General features: G+C 52.3%; 1 protein-coding gene across 1 annotated transcript in view; it reads right to left on the reverse strand.

Moving 5' to 3' along the window:
• Positions 1 to 23810, reverse strand: part of CCDC33 (coiled-coil domain containing 33) — a 114129-nt gene that overhangs the window by 40771 nt on the left and 49548 nt on the right. Inside the window, 5 exon segments of the mRNA XM_059915191.1 lie at positions 4022 to 4216; positions 16885 to 16961; positions 17929 to 17979; positions 17982 to 18056; positions 18706 to 18835. Of these exon segments, the coding sequence (XP_059771174.1) occupies positions 4022 to 4216; positions 16885 to 16961; positions 17929 to 17979; positions 17982 to 18056; positions 18706 to 18835 (528 nt within the window).

Here is a 23810-nt window from a genome sequence, read left to right on the forward strand (position 1 = left end):
TCCCACCCCACCTGCCTCAGGACCCTGCACTGCAGGGCACAGGGCTGGGCACCTGGCGGAGGGGGGGTGTCTCTTTTCCTGGCTGATTGGAGGAACAGCTGATACAGCTGCTGGGGAAAGGGAATCTGCACAGTGGCAAGGGTTTGACAAGCCCTGGTGAATGGAGCTGGCTTGTCTGGAGGCTGCGTGGGACCCCTCATCTCACCGGCTCTCACCGGTGTCAGAAGACATTGCCTGGCTCAGCATGAGGTGGGCTCAGGGAATCTAGGGGTGAGCGGGGAATGCTTACAAGTTGTTTAGTGTTTGGAGAGTTACCATGTGTGGGATGCCTCTTAATATCTCATTCTTCACCCTCACTTAAAAGCCCACCTCTTCCAAAAAAGACTCCCTGGGCTGCTCAGAAGGGAGGTGAAGGCTTCCTCTAGCTGTGCCCGGGCCTTACACTTGACCCAAGGTCATACCCACAAGATCCTGACCCTGGTGGGTCCACTCAGGACTGGAGCTTTGCACCCACTTTGATAGAATGGAACGTGAAAGGTCTATGTCAAAATCAGGTGTCCCGGATAAAGGGAGGAAGAATTGACTGGATTGAAGGCAGATCCAAGGGCACAGTGTGGTTAAGCGCGTCTGGGGGCAGGCCCCAGGGCAGCAGCGAGCATCCGTGGCATCCTATCCGAAGAGAGGGTACAAACCCTGGTCTCCTCCACTCCTTTCTCTGTTCCCAAGGTGATCCTTTCTCCAGAAAGTGTTCAATTTTCTATTAAGCTCTGGAGGAAATCAGTGGCAGAATTGTTTCTTGGGCTCTGGGGAGTGTGCTACAAGACCAGACACAGACTAATGCACTCCTGGAATCAGGTGCTGCTGAGAGGCTCACAGCCCGGATACAGTGGCCGAGAGCTGAGGGACACAGTTAATCGTTTGCTCACTGCACAATCGCTGCCATGTCACTGGGGCCCACTGCTACACCCCCAGGCTCTGCTGCTGGTGCACTCCCTGACCGCACGTCCAGGAGTCACACACCTTGCGACAGTGCCATTGCCACCCAGATGTGTTCTAGTGCAGTCAGGTATTTTCCATGTCCTGTGACTCTGTCTACAGTGTACACGCTGTATTCCGTGCTCATTGCCATGTTCTATGGCTGCATCTTCCTGTAATGCAGTGTTGTGTGATATCATTGTATGGCTTGGGTCTATTGCTATGCAACTACACTCCACTGCTCCTTCACCGTGTCCTATAGCTTGTCATTGTGTCTGTTGGTCGCATGAGCTCGCTGACTGCTATGTAATTTTGTTTGGTTGCTATGGAACAGTGACCCATTGCTTCACGCTACCTGTCACGGAGCTGTGCGCTGTTGCTACCCACCCACGTTCTAGTGTTTGTTACTGGGCTCTACTGGCCGCATGAATGTTTGTCTGGCTCCTACCCTGGTCCTTCTGGGCTCTGCCTAGGGGCTTGGAACTGGAGCTGGCGGCTGAGTCTCTAGGACCCAACCGAGGCAGAGGTGGGAATAGTCAGCATGGTAAATCTGTGCTGACAGAGAGACAGAGAAGAATGATGCGTTGGAGGACTGAGGCAGGGGTGGAGGGTAAATAGAATGAAGCCAAAAGCCAGGAACAAGGAGGGAATAGGCTGGAGGCTGGGCCTGGGACAGACTGGGATGGGCAAGGGAGAGGGGCAGGCCTGCTGGGCCCCAAAGCCTTTACCTACATCTGTGTAGGGTCAGGCCTGGCCTGGGCCCTGGAGCCCAGAGATGAGGAAGGTGGTGGCTGAGTGTACCTAACTCAACAGCAAGCTAGGGAGAGCAGCCAGTGCTTGTGACCTTGCCAGGTGCCCAGCAAGGGGAGGGTAGAGGGACCAGCCCCCCAGTGGGAGTGCTGGGGTGATACCCACAGAGGGCATGCTTGAATTAGTTCTCCATATGGACACAGCTCACAACATCTCTGACAGGGTAAAGGGCAGCCTTGAGCCCCCTTGTTCATACTCAGAGCCTCCCCAAATCCTGTTTTAGTGCCCTTGGGCCACTTATTTCTCCTCCTGCCCTCTGTTTACTCAACGCCTTGCTCAAAAACGGTTCCTCCTCATGGCTAACCTTGACTTCCCAAATGCAGTCTAGTTTCATCTCCTTGGTTTAATCCTTTAGAGAAGATCCACACTAGCTGGCCTACTACCCAAGTTATTATGCTTTAAATATTAAAGGATATGAAAAGTATATATATTGTTTGAATTGCTCACCTGTTGGATCCATCCTATATGTCAAGGCCCTTCCCCCTCAGCTCTGCTTTTTTCTCCTTCTTTCCCCCATTATCACCATCGACAATATCACCATTGCATTTTATAAGCAGAATGAAGAGTCCAACTCAGCCGATTCCAACCCTTTCTACATCTTACCTCCCCAAGCAAATATATAATATTAAGTCATCTCTAATTTCTCTCAAATAATCCAGACCCTGAGACCCACTGACCTCCATCCACTCAGACCTTGGATCCTTTGCCAAGCAGAAATGTTCACTAGACTCCAAACCAGAGAGGGCCTGCCGTGCACGGTACCAGGAGTGGGGCCCATACTGCTCCCTCCTTGACCCTGCTGGGTCCAGCACCCAGTGGCTGAGATGAGAGGCTCATCCTGCTCCCCGGGGTAGTGTGAGGTCTGCATCCGGTGGTGAGGTGAGGGCCTCCCTGGGTGATGCCTGAGACTTGGCTGGCTCGGCACCCCAGGGGAGGCTCCTGGAGCTGGAGGGGTGAGGGGAGGAGAGAGCCCTGAGCTCTCTGCAGGATTGTGACCAGGGAGGGAATGCCTTCATCTTTCCCCTTCCTTCCTGTCTGCCTTTCCCCTTCCATGGCTCCTTCCCTTTTCCTTCCTTCCCTGTCCTTTTCCCCTCCTTCTTTCTCCCCTGCACTACCTCTGCTCAGAGGCACAGGAGGGGCGTCATGAGGCCAGGCTGTGGAGGCAGCAGGCATTGGTTTATTCATGCTGCCCAAAGTCTCCAAAGGCAGGTCTGGATCTTTATTTTCAACCCAACTGATGGCTGAGCTGGCAGGTCAGGCCCGGGAGCCGCCTTCCCGAGGGGCAGAGGTGAGAGGAGTGAGTGTAGAAGATGGCCTCGGGGTGCTCTGGACCTGCCAGGGAGGGTCCCGATTGGGGTGGGCAGCGGCGCTCCATGTGGGAGCATCCTGGGCACAGCCAGCAGACAGCACCCTTCCTATTCGTCCGATGGGACATGTTCCAGGAAGGTGCAGTAGTGCCAGGGGAAGATGCGAAGGCTGTTGATGGAGACGGTCAGGTCCTGGGAGGAGGAGGCCCAGGGCTTCCCTTTGGGCCAGTGGCCTTGGCTCTGGCCTTTTCTCAGGATCTTCCGGAGCAGCGTTCCCCATGGGATCTGCTGTGGAAGAAGGGAAGAAGTCACATATGAATTCACCCATGGTGGTTGGGACAGGACTTCAGTTGGAGCCTTTGACTGGACTGTCTTTCTGGTGGCCTGTCCTGGAGTTTTCTGCATCAAGGGGCTAGGACTCGGCACTGAGCCCTCACCAAATTAAGGCATCACCTTGGCTGGCTGCCTGCACCATCCCTTTCCCAGCATCTTGTCAACTGGTAACGGGAAGCCAGACCAACTCCCACAATCAAGGGTAGAGACTCTGTGACCAAAGACAATATCCTCTTTGCTTTGAGTCCTACTTTCCTCTTTCGAAAGTTAACACTAATCTTTCCAGGGCTTCCCACTACCCAGAGGACAAGCTCTCGAGTTGTTGGCTACTTGAGTCAGAGGAACCCCGTCTTACAAGTGTTGCAGGGGTTGTTTTGAAAGAAATCACCTGAGAGTTCCATTCAAAGGTGAAGAAACTCTGTAAGACGAAGACCCCACACCTTCCACCAGTTTAGGGTGACTCATATATAGAGTGTGCCTAAAGGGAAGGTCCACTCGCCACCCGAGGAGTGAACAACTCACAGGTGGCAGGCAAGCCCCTTTTCCAGGCCCCATCCCCACTCTGGCCTTCCTGGCCCTGGAGGGGAGACACTCACCATTTCTCGGGACATCTTGGGCACCTGAGGCTCTTCCTCTGCTTCCTGAGAAGTGGATGTGTTGGAGCCAATTGTGGAGCTCACTGTGGCCTTGGACCAGGACTCACGGATGGTACCCATCTTCTCGTCTAAGATCTTGGGGTCCAGGATGGGCAGAACCTTGCTGTTGTTTGGTGTCAAGAAGTTTTCCGGCCTCTGGGAAGAGAAGGTGCAGAGACATTGCTCTGTGCCTTTCTACCATCAGTGTGCCTTTCTGCATCCCCCAAGCCGCTCCTCCTCATGGCTCAGGAAGCCCTGCCTGCCTGGGCCCTGTCTACCTCCCACCACCTGCCCCCTTGCTCACTGCACTCTAACCACACTGTCCTTGCCTTTTCTCCAACAAGCCGAGCTCGTTCCGGCCTCAGGGCCTTTTTATCTGCTGATCTCTCTACCCGGAGAGCCTCTCGGGTCTTTACATGCCTGTCCCCTTCTCATCATTCAGGTCTCAGCTCAGATGTGATCTTCTCAGAGAGGCCTTTCCTTTGAGATAGAGGCCCACCCCACCTAGAGTAACCCCTCCTCCAATATACTCTATTCACATTATCCCATTTTACTGTGTTCACAGTACTTACTCTACCAGAAAATTCATTTCCAAAAAACGTGTTTACATGTTAACTGTCTGCCTTGCTCCTCCACTCTCCACACTCGAATGCAAATTACCTGTAAGCTGGGAACTCATTTATCCCTAGTGTCTGCCTCATTGTAGGTACTCAAGAAATATATGTTGAAAGAATAAACAAACCATGCCTTCTATGACTCCCACCCTTGGTGCAGTAACAACAGATTCGAAAATCTCCATGCTTCTTTGCCACCCTTTGCTGTGTAGACTTGCTTTCCATTCCATCTCCTTGTCATCCTCTCATCTTCTTACCCATTAAACAGTGTCTCTTCTCTCTCTGCTCTGATGGGCCTCCTTCTCCATCCATGTTCTTTTTCCTAATTCTCTTCTTCCTCTCTTGACATGACTACCACTCTCATCTCTGCTTGTTTAGAATTTAACCCCACTCAGATACCAGCCCTTCCAGGATGCCTTCAGGGCCTCCACCCACACATGCTCAAAGCTTTTCCGTGTTCTCCCAGCCCAGCAGCTGGCTCTCTCTGCTCTCACACTGTCCTCTAATTCCAGGCTTATTTGCCATTTTTGTTTTTTTGACAAAACTTTAAGTTCCTCGGGCTTAGGGACATGTCTTATACTCCCTCTGGGGAGAGGTTATTTGAAAGCTCTGTTGGAAATCCATGGTTAGCCCCCCAAACGTGCCCATTGTTCAAAGAATCATGCAGACTTAGGTTTGTAGGGACCTCAAAGATGACCCGCTTCCACTCTACATCAGCTGTTAGAATCCTGTCTTGGCCACACAGTAACACTGTCTAGAGTGTTGCGTTAGAAAGAAGCAAATAGAACAATGGGCACAGTGCCAACCAAGACAGATGTGCTCAGGGTTAGAAGTGCCCAAATGTCTGACCCTGAACAAACAGAGGGAATGAGTGCAGGTGGGCCTCTCTTTAAGTGGATGCTCTATATGAAAATCCACACCTATGAACCAGATGAATCAGGACAAGGACCCTTCTATTTACCTCTAGGATCCTTTAAATAACTACCCTTTAAAAATAAATTTGGTGTTCAGAAATTCATTAACAAGAAACATTTTCAGTCTTGCATCAATAGATTAAGGGACATTCATACAAGTACAGAGGTATCCAGTCCAGTTGGGGCCTCATCCCCCCTTCCCTCTACCATCAAATAGGTACCGGGAGAAAGCTGCTATATGAAGACTTTTGGGGTGGGAAGAGTGAAGCATTGGGTGACTCTGAGGCTGACTTTGGCACTGACTGCACTTTATAACCAAGACTTCTGGGGCCGTTTTGTCCCTGGGTATTAGACCTGGCTGTCTCTCTCACCTGCTCCTCTCAGTAACTTTCATTCATTCGGAGGCTTCCCGAATGAACATGCCCTCTGTACAGCATCTGAGTCAGATGGTTTGGGGTTTTCTAGTTGTCTGTGTGTTTTAGATAAGAAAAAGCACCACATCTGTCTCCTGTTCAGAACAGCTGAACACGATTGGCTGTAGCAGAAAAACTACAGAATGTATATTAGATGGATGGGTGGGTGGATGGATGTAGGAGAGAGGGAAGGAAGAAATAACTAGCCAAGGCAAAGACCAACTCGCCGTTGACCAGGTGGCCCCTGGGGTGGGGTGAGATGCTGATTCAGGACCTGTAATGACATTTCTCCTCATTTCCAGGCAGAAAGCCAATCTTGATGCCCTGGATTTCATAGACTGCCATCTAATCCAGTTAGGGGAGGAAGTAGAAGTAATGAAATCAAGGGAGAGGTCTCCAGAGGCACCCTCATCAGTTCTGAAAGCAGGGACACACTGCTGAGAGAGTCCCTTCCTCCACAGCCTGTCACCCTGACATCCACCCTGCGTGGCCCCAGTACCAAGTGGGTCAGCTCAGTGACACAGAGCTGACACTTACTGGGCCCCTGATCAGAACTGGGCACTCACTAACTTTATGTGGATTCTGAAATTTATTATGTATAATTAATTTAATTTCATCACAAAGATGAAATAAAAATGAGATGGACCCCTCAGTCCAGACCACACCATGAGTCTCCGGTGGGCAGGGGTGTTGTTCCAAGAAGGAGGAAAGGAAAGGCAGAGTATCTATGGACTTCAGTCTATTCTGCCCATCCCACCCCCTCCTGACCCCCAGCTGCTCTTCCTGTAAGCTTCTGCCAGACTCAGTGGTCCTGCTCTGCCCTCTCCATGGCTGGCTCTGGCCTATACCTGCTTCCACAGCTGCTTCATGAGAGTACCTCCCCAGCCCTCACCCCTGCAGGTCTCCCAATGAACTTTGCCAGGATCTATCCCAGCCTGGGGCTTGAGGTAAGATGGGTGGGTGACTTTTATAGAAAAATCTTTACACTTCCACATAATGCAGGCCCCAAAAGGAAGGTCAGAGGCAGTTGTTCTAGTCATGCGATGTAAGGGGTCCCAGGAGGACCACAGTGCCTCACATAGCGCTTAAATTCTCTCTATTGTTCCCTTACATTACCTGTCCAGACTCATCAGCTTCAGTCTGCCTACATTTTGGGGAGGGGCTTGTGCCCCCCTCCCCTTGCTCCTCATGGGAGGGACCTTGTCTGAGACTACGGGGAGGAGTCAGGTTGCTGGAAGTGGTGGGTCAGGGTGGAGAATGGGGGAGAAACAATGCTAAAATGGGGATGGAAAGAGGGGGGGATCTCTGGGGACTAGCTCTTCCGTATTCGGGCCCAGCCTTGCCTTGCTCCCGTCTTCCTCCAGGTGGGGGAGGAGGCTTCTGGCTCACCCCACAAGCCTGCTTATTTGCTTTTCTATTTGGCAGGCTTTGCCCTGCCTGCAGAGGCAGCTTGGGGCTGACAAGTGGCCCCTCGCTCTGTGGCTCCGTGGCTACAGCACATCCTGCTTCATTAGGACTGTAATTAGGAGACCTACTTTGAAAGCTCAAAGTGATGCATGACCGCGCACTGCCTCAGACTCAGCGCCCAGCCCACGGCTCCTTGTCCTGCTGCAGCTGTCCCACACCGCATGAGTGCATGGTGGGGAGGAGACACCCCTTCTTCTTCCTTCTCAGCCCTCACTGTTGCCTGCAGAGGGTCTGTTGAGACAGACCAGGCCAATAGCATAACAGACTCGAGGATTCTTGGGTCACCTGTTTCCCCCTCCTCCTCTAACATCTTCTGCCTCCCTCCTACCCAGTCCACCCCCTAGGTCCCTGATCATGCAAAATGCAGCAGTTCCAGCCTGCCCTGGCAATTACAGACTAGCCGAGTTGCAGCTGCTGTCCTCGGTGCTGAAAGTGCCCGTCTTGCGGCCTGCCTGCCTCTCGCCCCGCCCTGAGCCTTCTTGCTGGAGCGCACAGGCTCTTAATTCAATTAGCTGGCCCTGAACCCTCCCCAGGGAGCCTGGAGCGGAAACTGACAAATTCTGTTTAACAAAGACATTTGTCCCCCGCCCCGCTGGCTTTGGGCTCTGCCCGCCTGTATCCTGCTCATTAGGTATCTAACAAAGTGCGTCCCAAGAAATCTGCTTCCAATCGCTAGTAATTCAGGAGGCCTGATGCAATTTTCTCCCTGATAAGGGTGTCTCGCCCGCTGGCAAGTGCCATAATAAGCCCTGTGCAGCGGATCCCCCATCAGTCGCTGCTTTGTCATTTCCTGTGGCTGCAGTTGTAGGTTCTTATCTCTTCAGCTGAAGGAGTTTCAACGGGTCCCTCCAAGGGGGCTTGCTGCCTCCCCTGCATATCGTAGGCCTCATTTATGACAAGCCATGTGGTCTTGCAGCTGCAGTGGGGTTTGAAGCTCTGAGTCTGTCTGCCAGCCAAGAAGGGCCCAAGTGTTAATCCTCACTGGGGCCATGATTCATTCTCCTGAAAATGGTGTCAGAGGGTTAATCTAAAAACAAGTTGTGGCACCAGAGGAGGGGAGCCAATGAGAAAGATTTTTTTTTAAATTCTGGCAGGGATTTTATTTATTTATTTATTTATTTTTGGATGTAGGTACCATTCTTTTATTTATTTATTTATTTTTGGACGTAGGTACCATTCTTTTATTTATCTATCTATTTATTTATCTATCTATCTATTTATTTATTTATTTATGGCTGTGCTGGGTCTTCGTTGCTGCACGAGGGCTTTCTCTAGTTGCGGGAGTGGGAGCTGCTCTTCGATGCGGTGCACGGGCTTCTCATTGCGGTGGCTTCTCTTGTTGCGAAGCACGAGCTCTACGTGCGTGGGCTTCAGTAGCTGTGGCTCGCAGGCTCTAGAGCACCGGCTCAGTAGTTGTGGCACAGAAGCTTACTTGCTCCGCGGCATGTGGGATCTTCCTCGACCAGGGGATTGAACGCGTGTCCCCTGCATTGGCAGGCAGATTCTCAACCACTCTGGCAGGGATTTTAGTATTAAATAGAGCACTGCCTATGGCTCAGTGGATGGGCTGTGGGCTCACTCTTGTTAGCCTGAAACCTGGTCTTTCTGCAGTTAATCTTCTCCCTTGGGTTCCCCCTATTCATATCTAGAGAGACTCTTCCAACCTATAGGTCAGATCACATCCTACTGCTGCTCAAAGATCTTCCTTAGCTTCCTATTACTCTATGATGAAGTCTATACCCTGTATCCTGGCGTTCAGGCCCTCCAGAATCTAGGCGCCGTCTAACCCTCCAGTCTCACCGCCCACAACAGCTTCCTCATGTCCCATGCACTCCAGACACTGTCGTGTTTCCATGGCTTTGCACTCGTGGTTCCCTCTGCCAGAAGCACCCTTGCCTTGCCTATTTCTAAGCCACTCTTTGAGGCAGAGTGCAAACCATGCTTCTCTATGACTCTTCCCCTGACAATGCAACTACCTCAACTAGAACCCTTAGCAAGATGAATAGTGATGATCTTTTGGGGTGCTTTACTGCTTGGCACAGGTTAAGGATCTAACAAATGGTTGATGAATTCATGCCTGAATGACCTTGGCTGGACCAAGGGTACACATGGTTTGGCTAAAAAGAGGTCTAAGGCTGTGGTAGTCTGGCTTTGAGATGGGGAAAAAACCCAAGAGCGGCCCCCAATTTCTGAGAAGTCTGGTCTGGAAGCTTCTGCCCTTTCTTACTTCCTCTCCTCCCCCTTCTTCAATCCATCAGCTATGCATTTGGTTCATGCGGAGAGCAGAGCAGGCCAGGGGGAGGCCCGAATGTCCAGTTCCTTAGTCATCCCTGCATCCTGACTCAATCCACTCCATCTGTGGCTGGGAGTCACAGGCTCACATTGTCAAGGCAACACAGGGTGGTTGGTGAGGCATTCTGGATGAACCTGCAGTGTGGCTCTGGGTCCATTCCTGCCCACCCTGGCCTGGGACCTCACAGGCCAAGAAGCAGGTCTTCATTTTCTCTATCTCCTTTATAGCCCCCAGCTCAGGGCTCTGGCCTCTAGAGAGATGATTGTCTGTCTCTTCTCCATTGCTTCATTCTCTGAAAAATTGGTGTGAGACCAAATGTGGTGCTGGTGACGTTTATCTTCAGCACTTGACAAGGCCTCCTGATGTCGTTATAGATGTGAATCTGGTGGAGCAGCTGTCATGAGGGGTGGGCGCTGAGTGATGGATTAGCAGGGCTCTGTCGTTCCCCTCCCCCTGGAGCTCTGTCGTCATCCCTGATGAGTTCAGCATGTTTGTCAGCAACTTGGGTGAACAATAGTAAGAGCTCCCTTTACTGAGGGTCTGCAAGACCCTTTGCTGGGCACTTACACACGCTCCCTTATTCAATTTTCACTGCATTTCTGGCTGGTAGCGATCACAACCCCTTTCTATGGATAGAAAAGTAAAACTCATGGTGGCTACGATCATGTGGAAGATCCAGAATTCAAACCCAGATCTAAGGATGCACGCTTTTTAGTGCACATTGCAGCAAAGTGTCCTAACTACATGCACAGGTGACCCGGAGCTTGGGGTAGGGGTGGAGGTGGGGCTGTGAATGGGTGACGCATGATGAAATCAGGGTCCAGAGTGATCTCCAGCCCAGACAAGATGCTGAGACAAAGAAGGTGAGTTCAAAATAGAGCAGCAGAGGTTCAAGGTGAAGGTGTGCCACCTGACAGCGGCTCACATACCAGACAGGACTCCCAGGCTCTAAATGGACCCCACAACCTTGGTTAGGAATAAAGCGAATGATAGACTTTGGCTGCACCAAAGGGGAGAATGGGTTTGCAGAAAAAGGATGATAGTCCTATTCTACCCACCAATACTGATCCAGCTCCACAGTTTGGGGGGACACTTTAAGAGGAGTGTTGTCAAGATGAGACAACCAGGAGGATGAGAAGCAGAAAGCCAGTGTGACAATGAGCAGCCAGAGGGAGAGTTGCTCAGGCTGCAGATGACGCAACTAGTTTGCAAACAGCAACAGGGCCGACCTGCGCATGGGCGCTAACTTCTCTGGAGCCAGTCTCAGGAAGGAAAAGGCAGGATTGGGGGAGGCAACTGGAGAGAGATAGGAGGAAGAGGTCTACCATGGAGCTGATAGAGGCTGGAGAGGGCTTCCTGAGAGGAAATGAGGTCCCTGTCACAAGAAGTGAGCAAGCAGAGTCTGTAAAAACCTGTGTGTTGGAGGGAGTGTCAAATGCCCTCCCTGAAGTGGGGAGCATGGGGGGAGTTGCATCATAACCAAGAGACTGTTGGGGGAGCATGGAGCACTGCTGGGAGGGGTTCAGGCACTGTGAAAAGCAGGCAGGAAACTCTTATGGTGGGATGGTGAGCCCTGACCCAACGCTGAGCATCTGTGAGCCAAGGGCCAGGCTGGCCCCGGAAAGGCACGGGCTCTCCCCTCTCACTCATCTGTCCCCAGCTTCCTTGGGTTGTATGGGTTGATCTCTGAATTGGGCCTAGAGTCTGGGCAGGCGGGGAAAAGGGTACCTGTGAGCTGGGGAGGGATAGGTCTTTTCCTCTGTCTCCTGCCATGTGGCCTGGGAGAGTGGGAGGACAGGGAGGTAGGGGGCGCAGGGTGAGGTTGGGGGGTCTGTGCGTAGGGCAGGAATGTTGTGAGGGTGAAAGAGGGGAAAGGGTATTTTTCTCTGGATTCATCGTTATCCTTACGGTAGTGTTTTCAGAGCTGGAGTCTTGGGGGTGGAACAGAAGCTCCCAGCGGATGGAAGCAGCTGAGGAGACTGCTCTGCGCCACCCTGGACACTGCGCCTTCTGGGCGGCTGTGTTTGGTGAGGAAATGGAGGACGGCTTGTGTTGGGGCTTCTCTGAAGACCAGCCCAGGGCTGACACGCGTGGCTTTCCAAAAATCCATAAGAATTCACCAGAAGTCAGCACGTTTCTGCCCGTGCCCTGCCCTCCACTCCACATTTGCTAAACAGTCACTTGTCCCCACTCCGGGCTGGTCTCCAGAGAGAGTGGTTTGAATAAAAACACCCGGCAGCCTTTCACATGGCATCAAAAGACCTGCCCGCACCCCCCCTCTCTTGAGGGGAACAGGGAGGGGAGGGTCAGATGGGACTGTGGGAGCCGCCCCATCCCTCAGTGGGGGATAGCAGGGGCCACCTCATCCTCTCCTTAAAGGCACCCTCTCCGTGCCAAACCCAAGGAAGCAGTGGGTTTTGAATCCTCCAGCATCTCTCAAGTCTGTGGGCTAAGGAGAGGGGGCTGCTCATCTGAGAGGCTCTGCCTCTGCCTGGTGCCCTGGCACCCTGCCTGGGCAAGACCCTGGATCCCAAATCCCAGCCCCAAGAGGGTACCTGTTGCTGAACACCCAGATGACAGCATGGACTTGTCCCACCTCATGGGGAGGCACATTTCCAGGCAAGGAGGCAGGAGTCGACACAACGAGCACCTACTGTGTGCACACCAGGCTCTAATCCACATAGTCAGCCTAGGAAACCTGGTCAGTTGTCTCACTTCAAATAGGTTGTCTGCAAGCTGGAGGGCACCCAGGATGCTGTGGGATCTTGAAACCAGTTCATTAGAAGAGGCAGACTGCTTAGCCCGGAGAATCATAGACTCCTGGGGGACCAGATCACACTCTTCAAAGAGAAGAGGCCAAGATCAGAGGGTGAATGGAGGAGACTAGGGGTTTATTCGTGTATGTATATATGGAGTAGTCATAGGCTCGTGGGTTCTCAGGGGCTAATGGACCTCCAAGGTGAATTCCCACTGAACAGTGAATAAAGGGAAGTTCTCTGTGTATACACAGATGTCTGTGTTTTTCTAGCTTTTTGTAGCTATATGTAGTTATACATGTATGTACTCATCTACACACACAACCCTAGCTTAAGGCAGAACACTCTGAGCAGCAGGTGTCCATAGAGAAGTTCCATCAGAGGGAAGAAGCTTAACCCAGCACCAGCAGAACCAGCTTCAAGCACAATATCCCAAACCAGGAAACCACTCCTTCTTGCCATTGACTGTGACTGCTAGTCTGCCTGCCGGCGTGCTGGAAGGAGGCTTCCAGGGGTTGCACCGCAGCCCCAGAGGGCAGAGTCCGGAGCCTGGGGCAGAGGGAGAGCCCCTGGAGGTAGGGTGGGCTCAGTGTGGGGTAAGCCTTTCTATCAGCTGTAGGCACTGAACCATGGGATGGGTTGTTTCTAGAGGTAGTGAACTGCCTCCTGACATGGCAGAGCAAGAGGAGAGGCTGGGATGACCACCCGTGGTGGATGGCATCAAGGAGATTTCTGTCCAGGGTGGGCTGTGGAGAGACACCTCTGTGGTCTCTGCCTATTTGGAAATTCCACAATGTTCTTGTTCCTGGAGCTCTGAGAATGGGTGATATGGAAGCAGTGGGTGTGGGGAAACTGTGTTCACCAGAATGTCAGTTAACCAGGATGGCCTGTGCCCAAACCTCCAGGACATGAAGGCTCTCAGGAAAGAGGCTGTGTCCTCAAGTGGGAGGTACCCAAATAGGACAGGCATATTCATTTGTTCTGAAGCATTTCTTCTCTGTAGTACAGCTGTCTATGAGCAAGAGTTGCCCCTAAGATGGAGCTGTTAGCCAGGTGGACAAGGGGTCCGGAGAGGCCCATTATCACAAACCTCGCTGCAGATGGAGTATCCACAGGGCTCTAAGATCTCCAGGCTTCAGGTAGTGGCTCTTGGGGCTTTGAGCAGTGTTTGATTTAAACAGTGGAAGAATCGATAGTTCTGGTCCTAGGTCTGGCGCTTCCTTCCCACGGGCTGGAATGCAGAGATGAAAGTTGGGTGCCTCTCACCATGAATTGGTGGCCAACACCTTAGGTGAAACAATTAGATGGAAGGAACCGGGTCTTCTCTGTTACAGCGGCTTGGCTGGTAACCTTACACAGAGAGCACATCAAATCCAAAGAGCCTGTCTGAGCACACTCCCTATCGCGTAACCTCGTTTGAGTTTCATCAGGCCTCATATCACGAGCTGATATCTGCTCATGAATTGATTTGCTCTTATCTGGTCCACACTCCCTGCTCCCTAAGAATGCAAGTTTTATGAAGACAGGGCCTTTTTCTCATCTTTTTCAATGTAAGATTCCTAAACCCAGGACAGTATCTGCTCCACAGCCAGGTGCTCAGCAAAGATTTGCCGTTGCGCGGAGAACGGTGGTGGTGTTACAGAGAAGGCGATGGTGAGGAATGGAGCTGGGGACACGCTGTAGATGCAGTGCCATCTGATCTGTTCATCAACACCCTCCCACCTCCACATAGGGAGAAGGATGACAAAAGGGATGAGACACGAGCAGAGAGCCATGTCCACGCCTGAGGAGGGTAAATGCAATCAGACGGGCTCCACGGCTGCCGGCCCCTCCCTCTCCTCATTGCAGTCCAGAAGGGCAGCCAAAGCTCTAGTCCTCATCAAATATATGTGGGATAAAAGAATGAATGAGCGGGTACCATGGCTGTAAGGTTATGCCAAGTCCATCTTAGCTTTTCATATTAAGGCCCCCAAATTGGACTTCAAGCTTCTAGAATCAAAGTGAGTCAGTTATTGGCCAATTCTCAGATCGTTTCACCAAGAAACAGTTTAACCACAAAAAGACTTCTCTTCTGTGTGTGCCAATGCGGGTGTGAAAACGTCTGTGTGTCAGTTTGCTCGGGTGTGGGAGCATGTCTATATGCACTAAATGTGTGCACTCTTGCAGAGGGATGTGTATATTTGTGTTGCATGTCTTTGCATTTGTGATTGTCTCTGTGTGGGTATTCAAATGTGATTGTCTCTGTGTGGGTATTCAAATGTGATTGTGTGAGACTCTGTATGTGTAGAGCTGTGTGTGTGAATTCTTGGCTGCAGAATTTGAATTTCCTCCAGTACTATTTTCCTGGTACACACCCAATCTTGAGCCCCTTTCTTTTCCTTTCTTCTCGGAAATCCACTACTGAAAGGTTTTTTTACCCGCCTCCAGGGGGAGGGGGCTGGGGGAAGGGGAAGCTAAAATCACAAGGCCCAGATCAAAACACTCAGCAGCTAAATGAATTCGGCAGCATTTTCCCGCATGACTTGGAGGGATAATTTAGTGAAGCCACCAGCTGGAAGGAAAGGGATTAATTCTGCACTTAGCCCAGCTCCAGTGAATAATTCATCACTGAGACCTTTGTGCCCAGCCCCTGGGCAACTGGGGAAGTGTTCTGCCCACCTGCCTGTTGCCTGCCTGGGTCCCCCAGTGCCCTGACCAGTGGCACTTGAAGCTTCTTTCCGTTCTCAGGACACACGTGCCCCAGCGAACGGGTAGGAGGCAGGGGGAGGTGAGGAAGGGGCTGGCAGTGGCCACTGACAGACTCTAGACCCTGAGAAGAGCCATGGAGGCTTGAGCTCCAATCTGGGACATCTGGGATCCCTGCTTCCCCTTTCCTGAGGTCTTTTGTTGCCTCTGTGTCCCCTCCCCTCTCAGTAACTTCTCCATCATGTACCTGGTTTGGTGGTGATGGTGGTGGTGTGGATGTCAGGTTGTATCTAACAAACTCTCTCTCACCAAGAATTAGAGGAGTCTCTACAGGGCAATGTGGAACATTCTACAGTGGGGAGTGTTAATGGGAGGTTTCAAGCACTCACGAGAGGCCTTGTGGGGAGAAAGCTTTGGGTGGGTACCTTCCCAGGTAGACCTCTCAGACCCTCCAACAAGGAACTCCCTGCGTTCTTCACAGGTAAGGTCACAGGGCCAAGTATTACCCCAGAGCTGGTGGCTATTTTTCCTGGCATGGGAAGCTAGCAGGAGTGGACTGATCCAGACATCAGCCCCTGCAAGCATTTCCAGGGGGTCATGGTCCTCAACTGCCCACATCCCAGCTTCATGACTCTCTCAGCACCACAGAGAGAAAAGTGGGAAAATTCCAGCCTGTCAGGTGCACTGGAGCCAAATGACCCGAGTCCAAGCTGGACTTCAGAACCCAGGTATAGCTGATAGAGGAAGTGATCCCATCCATCAGGCAGGGCTCAGTCCCTGGGGACTTTCAACTTGGGGCAACCCAGCTGTGGTGGGCAGGATTCCAAAAATGAGCCTACAAGATTCCACACCCTAATCCCTGAAAGCTGTGAATATGATGAGCTTTCACTCCTGTGATTATGTTACATGACACAGTTGACCTTAAGATGGGGGCATTATCAGAGTGAGCCTAACCTAATCACATGAGCCCCTTTAAAAGCAGAGCGTTTTCTCTGGCTGCTGACAGAGGAGAAAGTCAGAGAGCTTTGCAGTGTGAGGGGGAGTTGATATGCCTGCTGGCTTAAAGATGGACGAGGCATTGTGAGAAGGAAGGTGGGTGGCCTTCAGGAGCTGAGAGAGGCCCCCGGCTGACAGCCAGCAAGGAAACGGACCTCAGCCCTACAACTGCAGGGAACTGGATTCTGATGACAACCTAAGGGAGCCTGGAAGCACACTCTTCCCCAGAGCCTCCAGATAGGAACAGAACCCTGCCAGTATCTTGATTTCAGCCTTGCTGTATTGGATTGCCTACCTACAGAAGTGTGAGCTCATAAGTGGGTGTTGTTTTTAGCCACTAAGTCTGTGGTAGTTTGTTACACAGCAACAGAAGCTAATATCCAGTTCACGCTTGTAGGATCTTGATCCCAGTAAGCCAGGCTTGGCTTGGGCTGAGTTAGAGGCTGACTCCCCGGTCTGAGTGGCCCTCTGTTCTCAACTCTCTCTTCCTAATCTCAGTTTTTTCAGGCCTTGAATCACCCTCAGACATTTCCATCCAAAACAGAAGCCCCGTCCTTCTAAAAGCTCCTGGCCCCAGTCCCTGAATAAGGCCAGCGATTGAAAAGGAGGTTGGAACCCACGGAGAGGCTACAAGAGCTGGCACATGGCTGCCCCGGCCCTGAGCTTCCCCTGACCCACAGTCTTACCTCAGAGGAAAGCAGCCGGAAGGAGAGATCCACCGTGGGGACCTCACCATTTATGGTTTTCAGCTTGGTGTCCTGGAGGAGGAGAAGGGAATAGTCGGCCACACTGGCCAGGGCAGGCAGCTTCTGCCTCTGCTTTGTCCATTGTTTCAGATTCCCCAGGGAAGTACCTACTGGCCGCTGTGCCCAGACAGTGGGAGGGAGGCGGTAGCTGGTCTCCCACCTCTGCTCACCCTCACTGCTTCTGTACTACCCTCCCCAACTCCACAGGAGATCTGACTGGCTCCTTCAGACTTGCCTCCTGGCAGAGTGGGGAAGCTCCAATTTGTTGAGGTCTATTATGTCAGGATGGCCAGAGTACTTTAGGGAAAAAGGTGGCATAGAAATAGACAACGATCATAATAACACATTGATTCTTATTGAGAACGTATTCTGTTCTAAGTGCTTTACAGGTATTTCCTCCAAAAAAACCACATAGCAACCATATGAGAAAAGTACTATTACTATGAACCCATTTTACACACAGGGAAACTAAGTCACTGAGACCGAGTAGTTTTTCCATGGTCATGTAAGCTGGTAAGTAGTAGAACCAGACCGTCTGGTTCTAGACTCTTTCGCTATGCAGAGAAATAATGTACGGCATGTTGTTCCTATTTTAGAGATGGGCGTTCTAAGGTTCAGAGAGGTTAAGTAACTTGCCCCAGGTTCTACAGTGAGGACTAGGGCAAGTCAGGATTTGAACCCAGGTCTGGCTGGTTAAAAGTCTGAACTCTTGCTGCTATCCCCTAGGGCCTCCCTGTGCTTCTCCCAAGTTGTCTGGGGGCAATTTCATCACAAGCCCGGAGGTAAGACTGAGTTTTGGTGTTGGGGGTACTCCTCACACCTGACAGCGGTCAGATTCCCTGGTGCGGGCTCTGGTGGAAGCTGCTGGAGAAGCCAGATTCGCCTCTGTTGGCGGGGGCAAGGTGGAGCAGGTTGGGGAGGGGTGGGACCAGGTGGATCTGCCGTGGACCCTGTCTAGGGGACGGTGGTGGGTACTCCCGGTGATGGGGAGCTTCTCCACACGCAGCCCATTCAGGCCCTTCCCTGTCAGCATATGCGGTGCAAACGGCTCTTTAGCGGCAACACGGAGATACCCGGGGGCTTGTTGAGGGTCCATGGTTCACTGTCTTTCACTGTAGAGGTAGGACGGGCTGGGGTTCCCATCAAAGCCCCCAGCCCAAGCTTCTTGGATCCCAGTGTCTGAGGTCCCAATGGGGCCCATCCTTTGGTACCTGACATCTAATTCTCCCATCCCTCACCGCCCACCTCTTTCCTGCCTCCTGGCCTCTCCCTGCAAAAATCTCCTCTTCCTCCTCTGCCCTTCAGGGCTTCCTGAGTTCAAGACCAACTCTAAACATATTCCGTGTCTCTGGGTGTTTATATAGCTATCCCTTGTCTCTGTCCTTTGGGGGCTTCACTCTTATGGTGTGGAACTAAGACTGTGGATCAGCCGGTCTCTGAATCCTGTCTCCCCACAAAGCTCCCTCTGTGAGCTCTGAGGGCTCCTCCCCTCCCTGATAGGCACTGTGGATGGGGTGGTGGTGTAATAATACGAGGGTCTAGTATGGGAATAGGGCCCATGTGTCCTGGCCCATATCCCAGTGTTGTCTTTGGGACAAGGAAGCCAGCCAGGGGCTCCCCAACCTGTCTGCACACATGGGGAGGCTGCCTCGGGACCCCTCACCCAACCCCATAGGATGCAGAGGCAGGATGGTCTGAACACCCTTTCATACACATGTCCTGGTATGTGGCGGCCCTGACATGGCAACGGGGGTCACTTACTTGAAGACGAGGAGTAGTACTCCAGCACCAGGGCTGTGTCCTCTGGGAAGCTGGTGGCTCCAGCTCGGCCTTGGAAGAGGAAGGACTGATTCCACAGGGGCAGCTCTGGGGGTCCCCCAGGCTTGGACAGCTGACAGGAGAAGGTGGGAGAAGGTGGTGAGGCCACAGCTTCTCCCAAATCAAAGGATGTCCAGATATTTGGTTGTGTGCATGTCTATATATGTCCCAGATGTTTGTCCCGATTATAAAAGCAATAAATACACACTTAATGAAGAAACTTTAGAAAAAAAAGAAAAGTAGAAAGATGAAAGAAAAAAACCCACCTAAATTCTTACACTAAAGACAACTGTTCATAAGATTGTGTGTTTCTTTCTAGTATTTTCCCTATGCCTATTTTGTATATAACTGTCAACCTAACATCCTGCCTTTTTCATTTACCATTAAAACCTAAACATATCCAGAGTCCTAAGTAACACTAATTACCCAGCTTTAGTAGCTGCAGGATATTCTGTCACGTCCAAGTGTCCTGGTTTCTCCCTTCCCATTTGTTCAATAACACTGCATTGAATGTTCTTTGACACATAGCTCTGTATCTCAAATTATTTCCTTAGTACAAATACCCAAAATAGAATTGCTGAGTTAAAGGACATGCATATTTTAAGGTACTTGATTCATCCTGGGTAAACTGTTTTCCTAAAGAGTTGCACCAGTGTTCCCACCCATGGCTGGTGGTGTCATAGATGCCAAATTAGACGAGACCTCTGCCCTTGTCACCAGCCCTTCTCTTCCTCGCAGGAACCACGGCAGGTCTTCAATAGGGGATCTGGGGGACTTGATGGCATGCTAAGCCAGCAGCTGGAGCACACATGTGGGTAATATTTAAACAACAAAATAAGACAACATAACTATAGCCCCTAAACAAGGGACCATCTGAGACACTCCGTGGGTGATCAGAAAAGACATCTTGGAGGAAACAGGACCAGAGGAAGCCTCTGAGGGAAGATCTGGCAGACTGAAGGGAGGGAGGATGTTATTCTGGGTGGGAAAACAGCCTAAGCAAAAATGTGGAGGCGGCATCAAGCCTGGCATGTGTGGACACCTAGAATGAGGAAGGACTCCAGGGGAAGGAGGTCTGGCATCTGCAAAGGCCAGAAGGTAGTGAGTGAGGAATGGGACTTGGGGGCATCAGCCTGTGACACCCAGCAGGCGGCCCTGCATGGTCCCAACACAGGGAGGGGCTGGGGGGTCATTGGCACAGACTCTCCAAGTGGCTGCCTTGCCTCTGCCCCCAGCCAGGGGCTGTCAGCAACTGTGGCAGCCGCTCCCACCTCCCGCTCCCCTGCGGGAATCAGTCATCACTCGAAAAGGTCAGCACAATGCACCGCCAGCTCCAGGAGTTATTGATGCAGGATGGTGAAATATCAGTGTGGGTCCACTCCCCCCGCCGTGGCAGGGCCCTGATGCCTGTCACACTAATGTGTCTGCTCCTGTTCTCCCAGGCCCAGCCTGTGGCCCAGCTGTGTCTGCCCCTGCCCCTAGGGAGATGAGCTGCAGTCACTCTGGGGCTAGGGGGCCCTGAGTACAGGGATAGTGACTTGGGTGATGGGAGTGTTCTTGAGAGCAGGCTCTGGTGGCAGTTCAAGGACAGCCATTTGGCCACCAGGCCAGGCCAGAGAAGCTTCTCTGGGTTCTGTGGTGCCTGGGAATGGCCTTTCAGGATTTATCCCCAAACCAGGCTCTTCCCAGAGCCACCCCATTCTCCTGAATCCCCAAGGGGCATCCGCACAGCCTGGACCATCTGCCAGACACTAGGGCACTCAAGGAGGACCTGTGACAGCCCCCTCCGCCCCATCCCTTGCTCCCACCCAGGAAGAGGGGTGTTTAATGGACGCTGGCTGTCCTCTCTAGGGCCTATTAATGTGTCTAAATGGAGTCTACAAAGCAAGAAAAAGTGTCTGCCTGCCCAGGAAGGACAGCTCCTTTCCTGAATGGTTTCCCAGATAAGTCCCTGAGGAAAGGGCCCTTGAGACCTAGAATTGGGGAGGGAAGGTCAGCCTCTCTCATGTGTGTATGGGGTGGGGCAGGGAATCAAGGTTAAACCACCTTCAGAGTCTGATGCCAGGGACCTGGCGAAGGTGCTGGTGGCATGTGTGGGACGGGGAGCCCCGCGAGTGGGGAAGCCATTCCCCACAGATGCTTATGGGAAAGACCCTGGCAGGCTGTGCAATAAGGAATGTGATTAACCTTCAGCTGTGATCTTCAGCAAAGCCATTAACCCCCAGCCACTGAGGCAGACCTGCCTCCTCTGGGGACAGAGCCTTCATTACATGGGCCTATGGTCCCTCCTCCCATTTCCCCAGGGCCCACCCACACCTACACCCACACCCACACCTGCTGCTGCCTGCTCTGCCCAGATGTAGTGGTGGCCACCCTGGGAGGAGTAGCTGCTGGGGCAGCTGATGCTGGGCGGCTAGGACACCTAGGCTCTGGGCCCAGGTTTGCCTCAACCTTGCTGTGTGACCTTCAGCAAGTCCTTTCCCCTCTCTGGGACCTGGTTTTGTCATTGTCCAGTGAGAAAACATGCTCCATGCTTTGAAAGGCTGTTTTGAGGGTGGGAGGAGACAGTGGATGTTTTGCTATGAAGGTGCAAGTTCAATTCAATTGAACTCAGCAAATGCTGATTGGCAGCTTCTCCATGCTAGTGGCCTCTGGGGTTCAGCAGGGCATATGGGAGAGCTAGAGCCAGACCCTGCTCCTCTCTGGAGCTCATCGTCTTGCAAGAGGATAGGACACACACACACACACACACACACACACATCCCTATGATCCGTGCAGAGGCCTAAGCAAGTTGTGGGATGTGGAAGCTGAATGTCTGAGGGGAAAGCTATGACTTCCAACCTGGGGAGGGGAGGACCTTAGGGATCGTGCAGTAGGTAAGAAGGTGGAAGGGCATTCCAGGCTCAGAGCACGGCAGAGGCAAAGACTGGGAGGTGACGGAGGACAGCATGGGTGTGAAGAGCCAGTCATCCAGTGGAGCTAGGGAACGCCTGGGTGAACTGGGGCAGTGAGCCAGGAGGCTGGAGGGGACAAGTCCTTGTGTATCTGGCTGACAGTGAGGGCTTTGTCCTGTCCATGGTAGGGACAAGGAGTCCGGTGTAGGACCTAATCCTGGGCAGGGAGTCACCCTGGCCACTTGTCACAGGATGGATGGGATGGGAGTCTCCTAGTGGAGGCTGCTGCAATGGTCCGGGCAAAGAGAAGATGCCAGCAAGGTCTATGGGGTGGACAGGAGCCCATGAGAGCTTGGGTACAGACTGCTATGGGGGCTGAGCAAGGAGATGAGAGTGGACACAGACAGCTTTTTTCACCACTGCTTGTGTTTCATCAGCCAGGATCTCTATCAGCTCTGCAGGAGGCCAGGCCAACAGGAGCCACCTGTTGGGCAATGGCCCCTCCTCAAGAGTACAGGGTGCAGGGCAGGAGTGACTCCCAAGTCCCACCCTATGTTGGGTCCCACAGGCTGGGCCAGGTCAACAAGTGCATGTGATCAAATTCTGGCAAAAAAGACGAGAGGAGGGAGTCTGTGGAAGGGCAGCGGGAGGGGAGGTTTCCAGCTCCTCATAAAAACCATCTGTGGGACTTCCCTGGTGGCGCAGGGGTTAAGAATGCTCCTGCCAATGCAGGGGACACGGGTTTGAGCCCTGGTCCGGGAAGATCCCACATGCCACGGAGCAACTACGCCCGTGCGCCACAACTACTGAGCCCGCATGCCACAACTACTGAAGCCTGAGCGCCTAGAGCTCATGCTCTGCAACAAGAAGCCACTGTAATGAGAAGCCTGCGCACCGCAACGAAGAGTAGCCCCCGCTCGCCGCAACTAGAGAAAGCCCTCGTGCAGCAACAAAGACCCAACGCAGCCAAAAATAAATAAATAAATACATTTATTAAAAACAAACAAACAAACAAAAAACACTTGTGGGAAGGGGAGGCTCTCTCTTCCTCTGGTCTTGGTCATGTCTGCTGGCGGGGGGGGGGGGGTGCCAGGAACATTTTGCCCCCTGAGCTCTTAGCCAGCTGAAGATGGTAATACAGGGGTGTTGGAAAGATCCTGAGTCCTTGCGGATGCTGCTGAGCCCAGGCATCAACCAATTCTGGCAGCGTCTTCATCGGGACCCCTACCAATATGCCACAGTAAATATCCTTATAGTCCATGTAAGTTGGGGTTTATATTACTTGTAGTCAAATGTAACAAGAGCAATGGTGAGGCTGGCCTCAGAAGGGGCATTGGCACTAAGGGAGGGGCAGCTCTGAAAGTGTCTGAATCCGTTTAGCTTCCACCTTGGACTTGGACGTTTTGCACAGGTTATCCCTGTAAGTTCTCCTAATAGCCTAATAAGGTAGGAATCAGGAATTGGAGAAATTAAGAAGCTTGCCAAAGGTCACACAGCCAGTAAGTCACAGAAGACGGGTCAAACCCAGGTCTGCTAGGCCCTCAAATCCCTGCCCAGAGTGTTTTTTCATGGTGGGCAACTGGTGGGACATCACAGCATCCCAAGATGTCAGAGAGACAGGTCCTAGAAATAACCTAGTCCAACCGCCACCCGCTCAGCTGAGATGAGGGGACTGATGCTTGGAGAGGGGACAGGGCAGGGGTCTGTGTGAGCTGCTGACTGGTGTCCCTTCCAGGTAGGGCTCTGCCCACTCCCCCCATCTCCCCACCTGTGCCACAGAAGCCTGCCCCTGTCCTCTCACTGCTGGCACCTGGGCACCTCTGCCAGCTGCCAGTAAGTTCTCAACCTGGCCCAACTGCCATGGGGCCGGGTGACTTTCAGCAAGCATCTTGCCATCGCTGGACCCCTGGCCTCGAGTCCCACACATGCAGGAGGCACTGGGGACACCTCCCTCACCCAGACTAGTTAGGCAGCAAAGGCAGCCAGAGAGGCCCCGGGGTAGGGAGGGGGCTCACTCATTAAAGCAGCCAGCGCTTCCTGCCCCTTGGGACTGCCTGCTGATTGGTTCATAATTTTCTGGGCAAATGCAGGACCATGTGTGAGATGACTCTGGGGAAATCAGGCTGAGGATTGGTTTGGGTTTGAAGCCTCAG

The sequence above is a fragment of the Balaenoptera ricei genome, chromosome 2, assembly GCF_028023285.1.
Source record: "Balaenoptera ricei isolate mBalRic1 chromosome 2, mBalRic1.hap2, whole genome shotgun sequence".
Classification (NCBI taxonomy): Eukaryota; Metazoa; Chordata; class Mammalia; order Artiodactyla; family Balaenopteridae; genus Balaenoptera; species Balaenoptera ricei.